The following is a 20078-nucleotide window of genomic DNA, read 5'->3' on the forward strand; positions in this document are numbered from 1 at the left end:
AGAGTGCATGTCGGAGAAATTTTAGGACGTCTATGTGATTGTTAGAGTGCATGTCGGAGAATAGCATGGATACGCGCTTCACACCGAAGTTGAGATTGTATGTTGTATGTGGAAATAGTATGAAAATATGTGCAATATTACATTAGTTATTAAACTAGGCTATTACATTAACCTGGGGGGGGGACAGACTTATGTAATTGTTGTAACATTCATTCATTCATTCTTCCACAAATGAAAACACTGATCAACCATAAAAACAATCGTAATGAAAAATATGAAATATGATATATAAAACTGTACAAAACAGAATAAGGAATAACAGATTAAGGACACTCGGCCCTCACTGTCAGTGTCAGGACAGTTATCTCCCAGTTCCTCAGTTTCTTTTGTGTTGGCACAATTACAATAAATATTGGCCGGGTTTCCCAGATTCGTTAAGAAGCTCTTAAGCGCTAAGAGCTTCTTAGGAGCGTTCTAAGAGCGCTGTGAAAGAAGGACGTGTTTCCCAGAGTCGTTCTTAGCTTCTAACATTTCTAACAGATCTTACATTTCTAAGGAAATGTAAGATCAGCCTGACCCACTCTTAACAGCCTTCTTAGCGACCAAACGCTCACTGCAGCTGCATCAGGGAAAGTTATATCTGACACTCAAAGGAATACTAAAACCATGCGTGATGATAAATGTGCGCCCACAGCTGCAGAACAAGAAAAATAATAGCATAAGAAGAAAAATAAAGATATAAAAATAAATAATTGCCCATGTGTTCCTGTAGCACACAAATAAAATGAATCATCATTACTATCACTCATTATGTTTTCACACACATTCGGCATATGCATATGAGTTTACATTAGCTATAAAAACATCAACAACCCTGTGGTATTTCACAGATATCAGGGAAACTGACAGGTGTAATTGAACTCGGCTGGAACCTCATCAAGAGAGGCTCCACTTGCTAGTCTATATAAAGGCGTTGCTGAAGTCCACGCGTGTGAGACACCATGGCTGCAATACAGCATATTCTCGCTGCTAATCAACAGCGTCGCCGTGCGCGAAGCCAGACAGTTTATATAAATGCCTATGTGCGTCAGCACTTCTCCCCACTGAATGTGCTGTCGGACCGGGCTGTCCAGTCCAAGTACCGGCTTCCCCGTGTGGAGATCCAACGCCTCGTCAGAGGGCAACCCGATGCAATTTTGCCCTCAGCCCGGAGGTGCAGCTCCTGCAGAGCTTCCTGGAGGTGGTTGGGGACGGCACCGGCCTCAGCAAGGCATCGGTTTGAGTGTGGCAGCCGTGACACCGATCCTCCTGCGCCATGCCCGGACACACATCAGAATGCCCACCATACGGGACGAGGTCCGCCAGGTCCACCGTGGATTTCATGCCATGGCTGGGATCCCCCGAGTGATTGGTGTCGTGGATGGCACACTGATCCCAATCCATAATCCCTCCCTGGTGGATCCGTGCTGGATTGGGAGGAAACATTACGCTTCCTTCAACATAGGGTGCCACCCCCCTACTCCCAACATTAAACCCACTACCATCACACAACCCATACCAACTATCATGTAGGCTATAGGGCAAGATGGATAGCTCGGTCAGCAGGGAGCTGAAGAAGAGCGGCTACTGACTAATTTTCAAATTTTACATTTCAAATTGAATTTTGGTATCTATTTGCTGGGGCATGTTTTGAAAATTAAATCTCAAATGTCTATTTCTTTTTCATTTTAATTAAGTGAAAGATTGAGCACTCTTGAAGAAGAAAATTAAAATGCAAATAGGATGATTGATTACTAATTTCATTTATGAGTCAAATAAGGCAACCACATTCTTCAAATGCAAATGCATTTCTGGAAATGCATTTGAATTTTGGTAACGATTTGCTTCCATACACACCGCCCCCTACCGAACAAGATGGATAGCTCGGTCAGCAGCTATCACTCTGCTGCGCCGCTCAGAATGCTTTTTCGTTCATTTTGCATTTCTGCAAATGCATTTGAATTTGAATTGTGGTCACGATTTTACAGCCACGTTCTTAAAATGAAAATGCATTTCTGGAAATGCATTTGCATTTGAATTTTGGTAACGATTTGCTTCCATAGAATAATGCATGCATCGTGATTGTCGTCCATCTGTAGCCGAAGCTAAGCTAGAGAGAGGATGCAATGGGAGACTTTCTACAGTAAGCCATATCTACTGCTTCAAATTGAAAACGGAGACCATCTTTTGATTAAACACACCCTCCAGGAATTCGCGATGTTGCGATCCACCAATTCACGCAAATTCAACGATTCCCCGCGAATTCAGCGCGACGTTGCAATTTTAACCAATCACCGCAACTTTCCCGCAACTTTGACCAATCATCGTCGTCTCCCACAACTGGATCGGAAGTACATGCCACTGGCAGGAGGCGGCAGCAGCATTGACTGTTGACAGCACGAACGAATACTGAGTGTGAGGTGTCCTCTCACTCTCTCCCTTCTGCATTGAGTTTGAGACGTGTGCATCGAATGTCTCACATTTGCCCACAAGAATAACTGCCAAAGATTGCGAAAAGCAGTACCCTGGCATTCTTCACCAGAGAGAAATTATTTTGCACAATATGCAACATTGTCGTCGAACATAAAAGAAAATCTTCCATTGACAAGCACTTTGCAACAGCAAAACATATGGCGGGGATGGCAGAAACGCCGACAAGACGTCAGACGACGAGACAAATCACAATGACACAGGCTGTTGCATCCAGGTCAATTGCAAGCGCTGAAAGAGTCAAGGTAAGTTGTTTTGAATGTGCATGGTTACAGTGCGTGTCCACTGCAGCGATGCGAGCGACAAAATGTTTTCCATTCATTTTCAATGGAGCCTGGCGAATCGCTTGCGTGGTGTATTGTGGGTAGCGACTTTCTCAACTTTATGCAAATGAGGATTTTCGCTAGCGATGGCCAATCGGAGTGTTTTCTTGTTTCTCGTAACGTAGCAACCATGGTGAACATTTCTAGCTTTCTAGGTTTCAAGGTGGAGGAGAATACAGCTATGTATCGTACAGGACTGTTACCCAGTCCTGTACGATACATAGCTGTATTCGTACAGAGATGTTAATAAAAAAACGATGCATGGCGCAAGGTTGCCGAAGTTGTTGGTGCTTGTACTTTCAAATTCAGTCTAGTCACATTACGTAATTTCGTTCTGTGGTAACTAGCTAGCTAGCCTGGCTGGAACTCCCTATCGTATCGACAGATTAGCAGACTTTGAGTAATATAATAAAACGTTTTTTACACGTCAACGTTTATGTCTATTAAACATTTTTGTATTTTGTATACAAGTTGTATTTTGATCGATGTTGCGAGTACGTAAACCCAAGTCTGCACACTTAGCCATGACAACTACAACAGTGACTTTAGAGAACTACATTTTACATTAATCTGTTTGAAACGCCCCCGAGCGTGGTGAACTGTGGGAAGGCGAGCGATGGCAAGCGATTCGCGTCGCTGCAGTGGACACGCACTGTTAATGTTAACGTTGGTATAGCTTATCATGTAGCACTGGTGTGCTTTCTCGTTTGCATGTCAATATGATCTCTCTCTCGTTGTTGCCAGAGCTACATTACAGGCTTTCTGCTGTACTATTCAGAAATGTATTTTCTGTCTTGCTTTGTCTTGTGTTGCACTTGCTTGATGTTCAACTGTGTTAGGAAGGTTGTTGACTCGCTAGTTTGTCGTAAACAAAGTAAGCAAATGTCAATAGGTTTCGCCAAGTTTAGCCGCTAGCAAGACATCTCGTTAGCAATGTTAGCTAGCTTGTTAACACGCTTGGACATTGGTGCTAGTAATAAGTGCTCTAGCGTCAGCTTCTTTGTAATGTTTTTGTGATAGCTATAGGGTAGCTTGCCGACAACTTTCCTAACACAGTCAAACATCAAGCAAGTGCAAAACAAGACAAAGCAAGACAGAAAATAAGTTACTGAATAGTCCAGCAGAAAGTAGCCCCCTACCTGGCGGCTCCAGAAACTCCATAGTGTTATTCTAAAGGGAAAATAATGATAACAATAAACAAGAAAGAAACATAAAGGAACAGACAGTAATGCCGTATGAGTAAGACTAAACTAAGGGAAGGGTTAGTCAGTAAATCAATAGATATCTCTCTGTGTATGTGTTTGTGTGTGTGTGCAATCAAGAACATAGGCCTAACATTAAATTAAACAAGTAACATGTTTAAACATTGTGAAAGCTATAAATGAAAATATGATGAATGAGGTGTGTATGGTATTAGACAGGGTGATAATGAAAGGAAAATAATTAATTATATGTTTTTTTTCCCCTTATGCCCTTAGATTTGTGAAGATTGGCCTCATGCACAGTGGTAAACATTCCACTCTCCAAGAGTGACCATCCAGCATTAAGAAAATTCCTCAAAGAGAAGGTTGTCAATGGTGGAGCAATACCTGGGTGCCACCAACTCCAGGAAAAATACTTGGGTGACGTCTACCTGCAGGAGAAAGAAGCTCTCAAGACTAATTTAGCCAAAAAGCCTGTTGCAGTCATATTTGATGAAACTCCAGATATAGAGGGCAGATGTGTATTGAACATTCTAATTGCACCACTGGAGAAGGATGAGTCTGGAAGAATTTTGGCCTACCTCGCAGACACAGTGTTCTTTGAGGAGTGTAACCACTCCACTGTGTCTATGGCTGTTGTCAAGTGTCTTCAAGAGTACGGCATTGATAATGATGATGTCATGGTGTTTAACACTGATAATGCAGCATACATGAAGAAGGCCTATACAGCTGCGCTGCAGTCCCATATACCCAAATTCATTGTATGTAACGTGCATGGCTCATATCATGAATTTGATAGGCGGTGCCTTTCGGAGACCTTTTGACCAACTGAATACATTCATGCTTAGTTTCTCCCAAATGTTCTACCATGCTGGCTCCCACAAAAGAAGATATCTTCAATTCCTGACAAAAAAACTACCATCAGGAAGCAAAGCAACCATGGCTCCAAATCCATGTGCCACTCGATGGAACTCGTGGTTCACTACAGTGCAGTACCATTCAGAACACTTCGGACTGTACAAGGAATTCATTGAGAAGGAAATCAATGTAAGTGGCATTCTCTTTGCTCATAATGCAGTATTACAAATATACATTTCAAATGATAATTACCACCAAAGACACACAGACCAAAACATACACAGAGAGACAAACAAAATAATGATGTATAAATTAAATACTATGTGCTTTTTGGTTATTCTATTCATAGACTTGTGGCAAAACCACACCTGCATCAGTGGAGAGACTGCACGAGATGCTCCAGGACGCCAACATGGCTGAAAGTCTGCAGGTCCAGATCAGCATCACAGCAGATAAGTGCAAAGTAATCGTTGCACTTCTTGACATCTTCCAGAGCAGACACCCTATAGTCACCAAAGTTTTTGACTACCTGGAGGATCTGCATATGAAGTTGGAGGTCAACAAAGAACTCCACTACGAAGAATGCGCTCAATACTTCGAGGGACTTGACCTGTCTTTCGCCATCAAAATGCAGATTCTGAACAGAGTGGAACAGGCATACAACAATGCAGAGGACAAACTGAACAAATACATGTCAGATGGACAACCTGCCATTGAGTTCCTTAAAGAGGTCAGGGTGTTTGACCCTCGTCACATTGTATTTATGAGTGACTGTGTGGCCAGCTACAAATCCATCCCAGGCTTCAGTGCTGTGCCTAAAGATGAACTGGATGCCTACTTTATTCACCTTGGTCCAGCTGCACTCAGAGCTTCAGCGTGTGGAGTGGTCGATTTGGATGTGTTCTGGGATGGACTTCAGGAGAGACTGCCTGTACTCAGTGTCCTGGCATACAAATCGGTCATCGTAAACTCAGCAGACGCTGAGCGCAGTAACAGCATCTACAAGCTGGTGTTGTCCAGCCGAAGGAGATCAGCCACAAATGACAACCTCAAAGCCTTGGTCTTCCTATACCACAACCAGAGGCTTACCAGTGGAGCTTTTGAAATGGATGAGGAGGATGAAGATTGAGGAGGCCTTCGAAGAGGCCTAGGCATTTAAGCCTAGTGATCTTTCAGATTATACTTCTGGTGCATTTTATGTTGTTTAAAAAATTCAAGAGCACAGACAAAACTAAATGAAATTAACGTGTACCATTTAACTTTTCAATATATATTGATATCGAGTTTTGGAATTGTTGTATTGTTTCCTTTAACCCTCGTGCTGCCTTCGGGTCACATGACCCAAAGGTTCATAACGAACCATCGTTGTGTTTACCCAATTTTACCCAATACAAAAACAAATAAAAATAATTTTCTTTTAACCTTCGCAATGTGGGGGGTCTGAGACAGCCCAACGGTTAAAAGAAAATGCTTCACTTTGTTTTTGTATGCGGTAAAGTTGTTGCAATACGACGGTGGGTCACAATGACTGATGGGTCAGAACGACCCGAAGATAACACAAGGGTTAAACTAAGGTGAATGTACCTAGATAATTTGGATAGCACTTTCCATTTTTAACTGACTTTTTTGTATAGCTACTTAAAATGTTGTTGATCCATTAGGTATCCGTTTAATGTTGTGGATAAGTAAAGCCTATTTTGCTACATTTTGTAGTCCAGGGTTAGGGTTATTCCAGGTAGCGGGTTTAACAAACTCTGAGCCTAACCCTGAACTCTGAGTTGAGTTACTCTAAAATGGGAATTTCCAAAAACTTGATTCCAGAAAAGCTGATTTGAATTTGTTAACTCAACTCTGAGTACATCAACTGAGTTAAGCGCGGGCATGAGAACTATTAAAAGCCAACATCAATGGAGCTCCGATACTAGGATCCACCATGGCACCCGGCGACAAAAAACGTTGTCCTACTTCACCACACTTCAGATATGTTTTATTTCATGTTTATGGTCAATCTGAGCACATATTCCGGAAAAAAACACGGCTGTAGCAGCGTATACAATTGGCGTGGGAGACAAACTGCTCAATGCATATATTTGAATGTAATAGCCAGTCCATACATTGAACATTTAACCCCACTGTCCGTTAATATTACAGGAGAAAAAGTGGTGGCTAGCATGTTCAATGTTATATATAAAAACATACTACGAACAGGTATGACATTTTGCTTAGGCTGTACACTTGTGATAGTAGCCTCGACGTCACCTTGGTTTTAATCATATTCGACATGATACAAAGTAAATATCAATTGGTGCCTATTTCAACTTGTAGCAGTTTCCCCCAACCGAATGCTTTCATCACATTTCACATAGGTAGAAACGCAGAGTTTGGCATGGAAAACCTTCAAGCGAGCAGGTTAGTTTCACGGAGTAAGTTACCATGGAAATGACACCTGATTACGTATGGTAGGTGCTGGGCCTTTGTTATGGCAAACAGTTCAGACAGGAGGTAGGCTTCTATAAATATAAAAAACTTTTATTTAATTACATAATTCTCTAAATGCCGCACAACAACGTGCACAAGTGCTTTCGCTTCAAACAAACATACAGAAAAGGGCGAGACTAAAGCAGCGGCTTGTACCAGCATTCTGCAAACAGACATACATAGACAACATCATTAACATAACTACCAACTAACATAATGTTGCGTCTAGGGGCTACCCTACAACACTCACCCTCAATATCAATCGGCAAACATTTGCCTGCACCCGGGTGCTGCCGATAGGTATTCAGCCTCGGTGTATAGCGTCTGCAATTACCCTTGCCTCCCATTAAGTGGCCCAATTATGACCTGTGCAGGTAGCTCACCTTATATCCGTGTCCTACCTGACACCTGGCCTCATATGTTCCCCCCTGGCTACAGAAACGTACCAAAAGGTTTCGTTACCTCTCTTTCTGGAATGGAATCCTTGGAGTATGCCTCTTTTCAGGGTTAAACAACTCAAAGTTTTCACTATACCCGCTACCTGGAATATCTATATCTAATATATACTGCCCCTGGTTATCTTTTTAAAAACCATTTCTCAATGGTTTTATTCTTTAATGAATGTTTGTTTATTAATTACTTATTTTTCAACCAATAACTCAATTATAATTACAAAGAGGGAAATTCACAACTTTTTATCGCAACTTTCACTTGCTCCCGCAATTTCATTGCAACAAACACCTAAAAAACACCGCAACTTTCATCGCAACTTTTTGGAAAAGCTCCCGCGAAATCAGGAATTTTAGCCCGCAACAATCACAAAAAAGGCCTGCGAAATCCTAGGGGGACTGATTAAAGACAAGTTCCTTAACCTCTGTTGTCAATATCGCCAATAAAAAGTAAATACTCTTCAGTTACGAAGCATATGTTTGTAGCTAGGTAACGAATATTATGTCTGGAAAAATGTAGCTAGCTATGTGACCTGGTTTCGCCGTATGATGACAGTCGTAGTGTCACTAGAATGGCCATAACAAAAGATCATATTTCAAATCTGTCTGCTGTTCTACATTGCCTCAAAGCAGAGCGAGCGGATGTCGTGGGAGAATTCCTACTGTGTTAGATTTACTGCTTCAAATTGAAAACGGAGAAGATATTTAGAGTAAAGACAATTTACTTAACATCTGTGTTCAATATCGTCAATTAAAAGTAAAAACTTTCCAGTTACGAAGCGTTTGTTCGTAGGATTAACGCCAGCTGCAGCAAACACTTACCCCAGCCCCGGTTTGACTGTTCGTGACGGTCAGCTATGACAGTCTTGAGCCTCGATTTTTGCAGATTTCTGTGAAACTTGCTAAAATAAAAACGATCTAGCTAGATTATGTACACTTTAAGCTCAATGTACATACCTTGTTTGGTCAATTTGGTCGATTGTGGAAAAGAAGTCGAAACGTTTTTAGTTATGGAGAGCCATCGCGCTAGCTCGATTATAAGAGAGAATAACAGAAATGTAGCTAGAATCCACACCTCAAACAAGTTAACCTAGACGCAAAACTGTACGTCCAATACAAAAAATAACGATATTTTCCGTGACCCAAGACTCTGCCGAAACCAGAGATATCCTTTATATGTCTGTGCGGTCAGAAATACAACTCTACCGGCAGTTTCAAAATCTTGTTCTTTTTGCTTTCTCTGACGATTTTGTCACCAGATTTGCATTGGTCTCTATGGGGCGAGAGTTGGACTTTGTCTCGCTTTCGTGGGACTCTGAACAAATGTGTACGTCTGTTGGATTCAACAGACAACTGTCTACGACCAGCACAAAATTAGCTATCTTATCGATCCAAAAACGAAGCATGAAGAGCGAAAATTGTGGCAATGCTGGAAACTAGAAATATTTTTTCAACAACATCCGAAGCTCCCCTCCACTCTAAGCGTTTCAGTCTGCACTCTAGGGTTTCACGTACACACCCATGTAAATCTCTGAAACGGCTTGAAAAAGAAAGGTGAAAGGTGCCACGGAAGAAATAGAAGATAAATAATAAAAATAAGTTGAATAAAGATTCAAAGAACAATACGATAAAGAGAAACAGGAAAACAATAGTATGCGAGAGAACAATGGTTGTGCTCGCCGAAGGCGTGAGCACACCCAATAACAGCAAGCAATTTGGTGTAACATTTGTGTATATTGCCGCGCTTTAATACTGTTTGGGTTAGTAACAAGGGCGCAGTGTTGCACAGTGTTAGGTGTGTGATGCGTCTGGTAATGCACTTTGGCTGTTGGTCAAGTCCGGCTCGAGCATGCAATAAACTGGACTGGACTAATAGAAGCCGTCTCATGTATATCATTCAGCAAATTATAACATGGTGTCAGAAAGTGGTCCAATTCGTAATTTTGCCTGAGGAATTTATTTCGGATTCCGATTTCCTAGAGAGTGAGCTACAGTTAACAGGTACCGCGACGGAGAATAGCACAACAAAAAAGAGGCTAACTAGCTAACTGGAAATGGAACAGTTTAAGCTACTTTCGCCGTTGGTGTCAGGGTTTTTCCTGGGTCAAAATGGGTCTTTGGTGCTCCAAAAAAAAATATATATGTAGTTCTATATATATATTCTTTTTTTTCTTCTTTTTTCTAATCAATGTATTTATTCCCAGGTGTTTTGCATCAAAAGCAATAAAGTTAGGCTACTTAAAGACATCTTACACTCATAAGGTATGTTCTAAATGGCATAAATGCTGCCAATTAATAATTGACGTAACAACTTATTGTAAATGGTCAGTAGCCTAGCCTATTGATTAGGTAGGCCACTCTGAAGCATGTACACTGCCTGCTTCATTTGATCTTGATAGGCTAAGCATTCTGTAGCAAATATTAACAATAAACCCACTTTTTATTAATGAAAACTACTTCAACATAATAATGCACCTAAAATACAAACATGAGCAAGGGCAGCAATCGCTATCGAATCAACAGCCGTGTGCAATTTAGCTAGCAGGTGAAGAATACAAACAAAGAAAATCACCAGTTAACTTGATTTTAATTTGCAAGAACTATAGACTTATACAATAACAGGCTTAAATTAACTGACAACATAAGTTATACGACTTACAGTTCTCAAGGACGCACACCCGCAATGTCAACTGCAGTGTGAAGCGCGTGTCCGTGCAATTCTCCGACATGCACTCTAACGCCTGGGACACACTGCCTGCGATCGGCTGCGATCTGCTGCGACACGCCTGGAAGCGCCTCCTTTTTTCAAAGCGCCGCGATTGCCTGCGATCGCCTGCTATCTGCAGCGATCGTTTCGGCAGCTGGTCGAATTTTTTCGAAATCGGCTGCAGGATGATAAAATACACCATATTTGTTGATATATTTGAATAAAAAAACATGTTATTAAGATTTTACTCCATTAATTGTAGACTACGGTGAACATTTGTAAAGTTGTAGACTTTATAATTACACAATGTTGGTAACGAACGTCCTTTACATGTGGTTACCCTGATGAAAACGAATGAAAATAAAGGATTGATCCGTTGAGCTAGCATGCCCGTAGTTGTTTTGTTTGTTTGAGAGAAGCGAGTTGTCACGTGCTGCACACAACACACATGCGTGCAGACATAGCCTACCGAGAGAGAACCCCCAAGTCGATTTCTAAAATCAGCCATCAAATGAATTCTCTAAGTTGAAAAGCACAGGGAGTTGTTGTATGACCCCCCAGCAACAATTTTACAAGGACAACGTGGATAAGGATCAATGCTGGGATATAGCCAATGCCATGTTTATGTACCATGTCAGCGTAAAGGAAAGCTCAGAGTAGCAGAAAGGGTTGGTGACCGGCGCGGAGAAATGCGCGTCTGATGTGAACAGCTTTTGCTCAGTCGTAACCGATCGTGGCGCTGTGCGTCCAGGCGCTTTGCAGCCAGTGTGTCCCAGGCGTAACAATCACTGCTGATAGACGGCCTAAAATGTTGTACAGCCTGATTTCTGATAACCTGGCGGCAGAAATTTAGCCATAGAGGAAACACTGCACTATATATTATCATTCCAGGTTAAGAATACCAATGGAGGCTGCGTTTGAAATCGTAAATCAAACTTGTGTCAGCATTTTGAGTGGAAATTTCATTTGCATTTGTACAGGTGTATTCGTGCACGTCGGGCTGGCCCTCGCAGCGGAACGACAGTTTAGTGGCCACTCTGTCCATTCGCGCACCTCACAGTTGCGTATTGATCAGACAAGAAGACACGCTTATCAACTCGATTACTATTGATCAAAACAGAACGAGGGTTCGGCTGTAGCCTTCTTGAAACATACTATCGAGAACATATTCGCTGACATGCATTGCACGCGTGATGAACACAGCTTTTTTTTTTTCTTCATCGCAGACTTTTTTTGCCTTTGGCGCTCGGGATTTGTCATTGGCGCTTGGGAAAACGGCTTTGGCGTGCACCAAAATGTTCTCTATGCAGGAAAAACCCTGGGTGTTAACCGGCAACTTGGGGGAAAATTGGAGACGATGGGAACAGCGCTTCCAAATATACATGACCGCGAGTGGTGCAGACGGAAAGGACGAGAGGATCCAGGTGACTATTCTACTGCATGCACTGGGCGAAGACGCACTGGAGCAGTGCCGCTGCTAGCCATTATGGTGCCTTAAGCATAATTCCTTTATGATTTCTCGGGTTTTATTAACAAATATAACTCAATACTAATAACACAACAACAGCATCACAATGTAACACCTATTCAGAGGTGGTGGTTCTCTGCTGTGTATCTATCCCTAAATTGCTGGTTGAGGGTGGTTGATCTGTCACGGCCACAGCCGTGCCCCCTGTTAGGATAATTTCTTTATCAAGTAATGCACAGAGTCGTTGGATTTAAAGAAAGTACAATAGTTTAATGCTTGCCGGCAAGGAGACAAAGTCTGATTGCAATACAAAGTTTGTCTAGCTCCCCAGTCTTCAGGTAAGACCATTTATTGGTGAGAAGTCCCCTCCTCAGCTGTCAATATGATAGATCCCAGAGACAGAGTGCGCGTGCACATGGAAACTTACAGAGTTCTCTGACCCTAGGCTTGACCATATGATTTACTCAACACAGATATGGTTTATTGCACCTCTAGTATGATAATGGTCAACCTAGGTCAGTTTGTTTATGTAAGCCTAGTGTCATCTATAGATAATGTGGGGAGAGGGTTCTCTGCCGACAAAGGAATGCTAGCACCAGTATTTTCAGAATATAACCTTACATTCTAAATTTCTCCGACAGCTCCCCCCTGAATATACTGAAACATACAGGTGATAACATCAAACCATGGTTAATAAAAAGTTAAACATAAGTAAAAGAAATAAAGTCATCCAGTTGAATGGCAAGAATACATTCAGACATAACCGGAAAACCCTATATCACTTAATCCAGTGGTCATTTGACGTCTATGCACCTTATAGCAGCCATATTTCAAATGTCTTTAATAACACAACATGCCTGTAGTCAAGCTTTAATCAAAGAAATGACTACAGAAAAGTAACAGAATATAAAATAAGAGTATGAAACTATAAACTCACATCATCATAAAACAAAAATGTTTGTACTTCTTCAAGCATGTCGGCAATATCATCGTTTAACACTTCGTCAGATTTTCATTAAACGAATCATGGTGAATTCACTCAATATTTTTGATCTTCATACATAGGCATCATCATAGGTGTCATGAGCATGGTCAGTCATCCTGTCATAGTCATCATCAGCACGGTTCTGCAGCTGTTGGTACATAGTTTTAGTAAGGGCTTTGTCTATCAAACGGGCCACTAAGCCTCTAATGCACGGTATACAACCACAAGTAATGAGTATTTCCACTGCTACGGCCAAAGAAATCAGCAGTGAAGAGATGAATGTGCTCCACCGGCTGAACCAGCTCTCCATCATACGAGTAAATGGATCATCAATTCCAGAATTCTCTGCCAGTTCCTCTGAAAGAGATGTAAGACCCTCCAGAGCTTTTGTTATGCTCCCATCAGGAGCACTGTTATTAGGGATAAAAGTACAACAATGTGTACACTGTAAACCCAAATGTTCAAAGTAATTAAATATATTAAGTAGCGTAAACTTAATTTAAAAAAAACAATCCAACTTACTCAAATATGTTGAGTCTGTGTGACATTTTCTACCTTTTGAGTTAATTGAACTGTTATTTTTTGATTTACCTGAACTATGCGACCACTACAAGGCTACTCATTTATGACAATCACTATGCTAACACCAACGCTAACGCTAACCCAGAGGATGCATGCAATCACATACTGTATGCAACTTTAGTATGATCAAGAAAGACAACATATGAGGGAATAATTAAGACATCTGGTTTAGAAGCTCAGCAATAAAACTGTAATGATCCTGCCAAATGGGTCGAACAGTATAATTATCGACGCTCCGAAGCGGCAGGTGGCGCAATGCACTTAATGCGCTGCTCAACAAAGAAGACACGTTGAACAATGCAACCGTATTGAATGCAACGCGGGATTTGCAAAGCCAAACCAACCGTCCTCAGGCACCTAAAGTCCAAGGTAAGAAGGCGAGGAAAATGCAAGCTCAAATTGTTAAAATTATATTTGCAGTGTGATGCATTCGGTTTGGATGTTTGAATATGAGGTGTTTGGTAATGCATGTTGTTCATTTATGGAATTAACAATTAATTGACCATGCCGTGGCTGTTAGCTGTATTGACGTGTTAGCCAGATAATTGCTAGCTAGCTCACGTGTCCGACCTAAACCAGGAGTTGAGTCAGGAGATTTACAGACATGCTTGAAATATCTGCACAATTACTGTATAATGTTGATTGGTAAAATGTATACATTTATAGTTGGCTATTTTTGCAAAAACTGTTGATACCAAAGTAGGGCTGTCAACTTTTATTGAAAAGCATTAAGAAAAATTTATTGTTCGCGGCTTTAACAGGCCATTTGATTAAAAATAGCTAGGTTGTGGTCTTGCACTGCCAAGCTGTAGTTCGCCCACGTGCTGAATTTAAAACCTATGTACTAAGCAAACACTACTGAATTGGACTGTTTGCTAACAATTAGCACGTTTCCTCGCCTCACTAAATTAACTTTGAATATTTTTGATGGAGGCCCGACATGCTTTAAGTTTCTGACTTTTTTTTCTTGACTTCCAGGTTGCTGGCTCCATTATGATCTGGCAGTGTAAGTTGTGCTCAGCTTCTTTTAATTACAGAATACAATTATTTAAACATTATAGACTACAGCACAGCCACTTTTCAAGCGTTAGCCCCCTTCCATGTCTACATAATGATTGCATGTGTAGATTTAAAACGCTTAATGCACTGAGAACTCATTTGTCACGGTATCATACTGCACAACTTAGCAGTATTGCAGAGCAGAGTCAGGACCCTGTGTTATTTAAATGTCCTATATGCACATTTCAGCAACCTTTTTCGGAATCTGTTTTGTGTCATCTCAGAAAGCATTTAAAAAGTCATGAAAAAGTGGTGTGCCCATATAAGGATTGTGACTATAGCACAAATGTGTACTCTTCATTCAATTCCCATAAAAGTAGAGCACACCAATTAAGTCTTGCATCAAACCTTCGAAGTGAAATCATCATTGGTGATCCACAGAATCTCCAGGCCAGTATTTCTGAGGTCTCTAATGATTTGCATGAAGAATGTCAAGGCCAGAGTACAGAGGTGGGGGATGATGATCAGTGTGACACTGACAATCTAAAAAATCAACTCAAAATGAATGTATCTTCCTTATTCCTAAAGATGCAGGCTATCCTCCATGTCTCAAACACAGCTACACAGGAAATAGTAGACCACTTGAGTCAGATATTCTCCTTATCTCAGCCACTGATCAAGGAGGCAATTAGTGAGATATTGCAGAGAAATGGTCACAATATAGAAGAACCTACACTGGATGAAATTGTTAGTGCTGTCATAGACTCCAATGTTCTGTTTACTGCTACCTCTAAAGGTGCAGAGTTGTCTTCATCCAAGCGCAGAAAAACCTTTATTGAGCGCAACTATCCATGTGTAATGCCAGTAGAGTATCTGTTGGAGCAACCTGGACATACCATCATGTATGTTCCTATCCTTCAAATGATTCAGGAGTTGTTTAAGAACACAGACATTCTCAACAAGATAACTGAACAGAATACTGAGCCTGGCCAATATGTGTCATGCTCTAATGGCTCTCATTTTCTAGAAAATGAGTTACTGTCAGCAGGGGATCTCATCCTACCACTCCAAATATACATTGATGACCTTGAAATTGCCAACCCGCTTGGCACATCACGTAAAATTCACAAACTCTTTGCTGTTTACTGGGTCCTTGCCAATGTGCCACCAAAATACAGATCAGCATTACACACTATACAGCTAGCAATGCTAGTAAAAGTGACAGACCTCCATAAGTATGGATATGCAGCTGTATTCGCGCCATTGTTGCGTGATGTTCGTACTCTTGAACAGGATGGTGTGTTCATTGAAAAGGTTGGTCAGAATGTCAAAGGCACCATCTTTTGTGTTTCTGCGGATAATCTGGGGGCCCATGGATTGAGTGGCTTTGTGGAGTCATTTAGAGCTGGCTATGTTTGCAGATTCTGTATGGCCACAAGAGAACAGTTTCAAGCAACTGAAGTCAGAGAGAAAATGTTTTCTCAGAGAACCAAAGCCAACCATGACCTTCATGTACATCATGTTCAAGAAAGTGAAACTTTGAGCAGTCACTTTGGTGTTAAGCGTGGATGTGTCTTGCAAGAGTCCCTGAATTACTTCCATCCAATCACAGGATTTCCTCCAGATATCTTGCATGATCTTCTGGAAGGCATCGTTCCTGTGGAGCTTTCTCTTTGCATTAAGGAGCAGATCCGGCTCAAGTACTTCACTCTGGAGTCTTTGAACCAAAAGATTGTATCATTCCCATATCAGCACACTGATAAAGTGGATAAACCTCACCCAATTCCAAAGACATTTACGTCTCGAGGAACAATAGGTGGCAATGGGCATGAAAATGCCACACTGCTCCGTGTGCTTCCATTGCTTGTAGGTGGTGTAGTACCAGAGGGTGAAGGTGCATGGGCAGTTTTGATGGAATTGAAAGAGTTGGTGGAGTTAGCTCTGCGTCCATCGTATACGAATGCAACCTTAGACTATTTTGAGTGCAAAATCAGTGATCATAGGCAGGTACTACTAGAGGTCTTCCCTGAGGTTAAGCTTCGTCCTAAACATCATTATGTTGAGCATTATCCCACCCTAGTCAAGTGCTTTGGGCCCCTGCTGCATGTTTGGACCATGCGGTTTGAGGCCAAACACCGCTTTTTCAAAAGAGTAGTGCATGACACTCAAAACTTCAAAAATATTTTAAAGACAATGGCAGTTAGACACCAACAAATGATGGCATATCATCTTGCTGCACCATCATTTTTCAAGCCAAGAACACAAGCATCCAGAGTTGACTCTGTTCTGGTTTCAGCTCTACCAGAAGTAGCTATGGCACACATTAAAACACAAACAACTAGTGACACAATCTACCAAACATCAAAGGTGACCGTTGATGGCACAGACTATGTCTGTGGAATGTTTCTGTCTGTTGGAGTCAGTAGTGGACTATCCAAATTTAGCAAAATAGAACAGATCTACCTTGTGAATCACAATGTTTCTTTTCTTTGTTCTGATTATGAGTCCTGGTATGTAGAACATCTTAGGTACTATGAGCTGTCAGCCACTCGTACAAGACTGTCAATCCATCTTCAATCTGATCTCAATGATACTTTTCCACTCCCAGGATATAAGATAGATGGCTTGCTGCTGTTGACTCCCAAGCGCTTCATACAAGTGAAAGAGAACTCAGACTAGCCAATGGTGAGTAGTTCTTTATTAATAAATCATTGTATCTTTATTTATTACTCTAATCGAGCAGTTCATTATCATATCTTAATTGTCTTGTTTTGATAGCACAATGGCAGATGCGTCCCCACAACCCATGGTCCTTCGGGTTGTCCAGCCAGATCAAGCAAGAAAGATTAAACTGAGTACACGACCAGCCTCTGTTGATGCATTGATAAGGATTATAAAAGAACAGTTGCAAATAGACTTAGATTTTAGTTTACAATATGAAGATCTAGACTTTGATGGAAAACTTACATCCCTCTCCGATATCGAAGAGTTGCCACTAAAGGCTGTTGTGCATATCTCTGTTGATGAAGATACCAGCTCTCTTGCATCCACTGAAATACTTTCAAGTCTGTCATCTCCAGAACGTCTTAGCAGATGGCCTTCAGGTCCTTTTCCAATTCCCCTATTTTCATTTGACGTCGAGCTTAAACTTAACGAATTTGAGAAAAACAACAAACACCTGAAGTTGACTAGAGACTTAAAGCATGATATATTGGAAAAGCTTGCAGCTTCCATGTATGGCTTCAAGGCTTATCCAAGTGATAGAGACATCACAATGGCAGCTGAGGCTCTTGTGGCCAAGCATCCTTGCCTTCAGGAAGTAGGATCGGAAACTGGATGCAATGGATGGAAGAACAGCATCAAGTTTAAAATGGGCAACTACAGGACCAAGATGAGACGGGCTGGATGTCAGGAGGTCACTGTAAATGCTGGAAAAAGAAGTAGAGGAAATCCTGGCAAAGAACCTCCACACTCCAACATAAAAAGACCCAAACGAGCAGAGGTCAACTTTCTACCCAACTTTCCGCAAGGTGAAGATCCCTCAAGTCTTGAGCACTTGAGGCAGAAAATTGATGACGAAGTAAAGAAGACTGAGAAGAACCTACCCCTCATTAGAAAGATGATGCAGACCACGTTTGCCCTGCGGCGACAGAACATAGTGAATATGTATACAGGCCCACCAGTAAATGAGCTCATGGACCTTTGGCCTGCTCTCAAAATGGAGTCTGAGGTAATATGGATTACTCCTCTTTTTCCAGTTTTTCATTTGATGATAAAGTATGGCATATTCTGTGTAGTTTAAAGTGATAGTTGTGGTTCTTTCATATTGTGGCTATTAATGGACTCATCAGCTCCTTATGGAATGTATGGAGGAGCAAATAACAATTTGTGGGGAAGAAACTCACTTTTGAGTAATTTTGAACTGACTAATTGATATAGCTGTATTGTCCTTTTGCTCTGTTTTTTTTAGGTGTATGCAGAATTCCAACGGATTACAAACCAGAACCTGCCCAACACATTCTACACTGAGCTTGATCGCCATCTTCCTCGACTGATGACCTTATTCAGACAGAAGGCATCCAAGACTGGGAAGACGGCAGATGCTTTGGCTGAAATGTTCAAAGTCCATGATGCCCAGGTGAAGAGATTATACATTTCATAGATTGAAGCTCTAATGTTGTACATTTTAAATTATTCAAATTAGCTTTTCAGTTCTACAATTGGTCTACAGTCAATTGGCACTCACAATTCACATTGTTTTAGCTATTTGTGTGATTGCATTAAAGATGTGAACATGTGATGTGAATATTGTGGACATGTTCTGATTGGACGGTTTAAAAGCAGGTCAACATCTTCAACTTCTATTTTTATTGTTAAAGGAATTGCATGACATCCACACCACGCGTACCACTGTTCTCCATGCCCTCCCTGTGTATCTGCGTGAGGAAGTATCTGGATTTTTCAGAACCTGCACAGTGAGTCTCTGAATAATTAACAGTAGCACTTATATGGTGAACATTCATCAAAATACAAATGTTTTTGCACTTTCTGTTAATATGACTACATAACAGTATAATTTTGGCTTCGTAGAACATTGAATCTAGTTCATGACTAGCATACTTTAGTGCAGGAGATAATTTGTCAACCAAAAAAAAGAATGGATCAGTTTATAATGTATCTCTCATTCATACAGGAAGAGTCCGTTGAGCCAGAGTTTGGAGGTGTTGCGTTGGCCCTCCTTACAGTCATCAGTGACAATGACACAAGCCCAGTTCACTACCAGCCTGTGAAAATATCTGTCGTCATTGAAAATGACATTGTGGTCAGCCTCCCCAGACTTGCTGATGCCTTCCTGGTAATGTTTGGACTGATATATGCACTACACCTCAGCTATCCCATGGGATTGACCAACACTTTTGACTTCATTCAGAAGATTTTACTTGGTCTGGAAGATGGTAAACTGTCGCCCAAGCTGCAGACTCTCAAGAATGACTTGTTGATGTAGAAAAGTAGCTTGACCACAAAAACTTTGGGAGAGAGTTAGGGGAGGGAAGAGAAATTGAGAGGGGGGGGAGAGAGCGAGGGGAGAGGAAGAGAGCGAGGGGAGAGGAAGAGAGCGTGGGGAGAGGAAGAGAGCGTGGGGAGAGGAAGAGAGCGAGGGGAGAGGAAGAGAGCGTGGGGAGAGGAAGAGAGCGAGGGGAGAGGAAGAGAGCGAGGGGAGAGGAAGAGAGCGAGGGGAGAGGAAGAGAGCGTGGGGAGAGGAAGAGAGCGTGGGGAGAGGAAGAGAGCGAGGGGAGAGGAAGAGAGCTTGGGGAGAGGAAGAGAGCGAGGGGAGAGGAAGAGAGCGTGGGGAGAGGAAGAGAGCGTGGGGAGAGGAAGAGAGCGAGGGGAGAGGAAGAGAGCGTGGGGAGAGGAAGAGAGCGTGGGGAGAGGAAGAGAGCGTGGGGAGAGGAAGAGAGAGGAAGAGAGCGTGGGGAGAGGAAGAGAGCGTGGGGAGA

General features: G+C 41.7%; 2 protein-coding genes and 1 long non-coding RNA gene across 3 annotated transcripts; all 3 read left to right on the forward strand.

Moving 5' to 3' along the window:
* The first annotated feature begins 3547 nt into the window (after positions 1-3547).
* On the forward strand, positions 3548-6186 carry LOC134039546 (uncharacterized). The gene is made up of 3 exons (XM_062485458.1): positions 3548-4121; positions 4341-5101; positions 5262-6186. The coding sequence occupies exons 2-3, from the start codon at positions 4829-4831 to the stop codon at positions 6039-6041; spliced, it is 1053 nt and encodes a 350-aa protein (XP_062341442.1). The 5' UTR covers positions 3548-4121; positions 4341-4828; the 3' UTR covers positions 6042-6186.
* Positions 6187-13736: 7550 nt separating this feature from the next.
* On the forward strand, positions 13737-17731 carry LOC134039602 (uncharacterized). Its single transcript, XR_009932802.1, has 4 exons — positions 13737-13950; positions 14560-14587; positions 17189-17265; positions 17359-17731. It is a non-coding gene; the product is annotated as an uncharacterized LOC134039602 (long non-coding RNA).
* A 6-nt stretch (positions 17732-17737) lies between these two features.
* LOC134039601 (uncharacterized) lies at positions 17738-19599 on the forward strand. Its single transcript, XM_062485565.1, has 4 exons — positions 17738-18310; positions 18551-18718; positions 18960-19055; positions 19274-19599. Exons 1-4 carry the CDS (start codon positions 17813-17815, stop codon positions 19583-19585), a joined length of 1074 nt encoding a protein of 357 aa, XP_062341549.1. The 5' UTR covers positions 17738-17812; the 3' UTR covers positions 19586-19599.
* Positions 19600-20078: the final 479 nt, after the last annotated feature.

The sequence above is a fragment of the Osmerus eperlanus genome, chromosome 19, assembly GCF_963692335.1.
Source record: "Osmerus eperlanus chromosome 19, fOsmEpe2.1, whole genome shotgun sequence".
Classification (NCBI taxonomy): domain Eukaryota; kingdom Metazoa; phylum Chordata; class Actinopteri; order Osmeriformes; family Osmeridae; genus Osmerus; species Osmerus eperlanus.

What these genes read in the sequence shown, in the direction of transcription:
- LOC134039546 (XM_062485458.1), top strand. Translation starts at nt 4,829, where the DNA reads ATGGCTCATATCATGAATTTGATAGGCGGTGCCTTTCGGAGACCTTTT. An exon ending in TCATTGAGAAGGAAATCAAT is followed by an intron (nt 5,102 to 5,261) that starts GTAAGTGGCATT and finishes TTCTATTCATAG; the next exon opens with ACTTGTGGCAAAACCACACC.
- LOC134039601 (XM_062485565.1), top strand. Translation starts at nt 17,813, where the DNA reads ATGTATGGCTTCAAGGCTTATCCAAGTGATAGAGACATCACAATGGCA. An exon ending in CTCTCAAAATGGAGTCTGAG is followed by an intron (nt 18,311 to 18,550) that starts GTAATATGGATT and finishes TGTTTTTTTTAG; the next exon opens with GTGTATGCAGAATTCCAACG. An exon ending in TCAAAGTCCATGATGCCCAG is followed by an intron (nt 18,719 to 18,959) that starts GTGAAGAGATTA and finishes TTATTGTTAAAG; the next exon opens with GAATTGCATGACATCCACAC.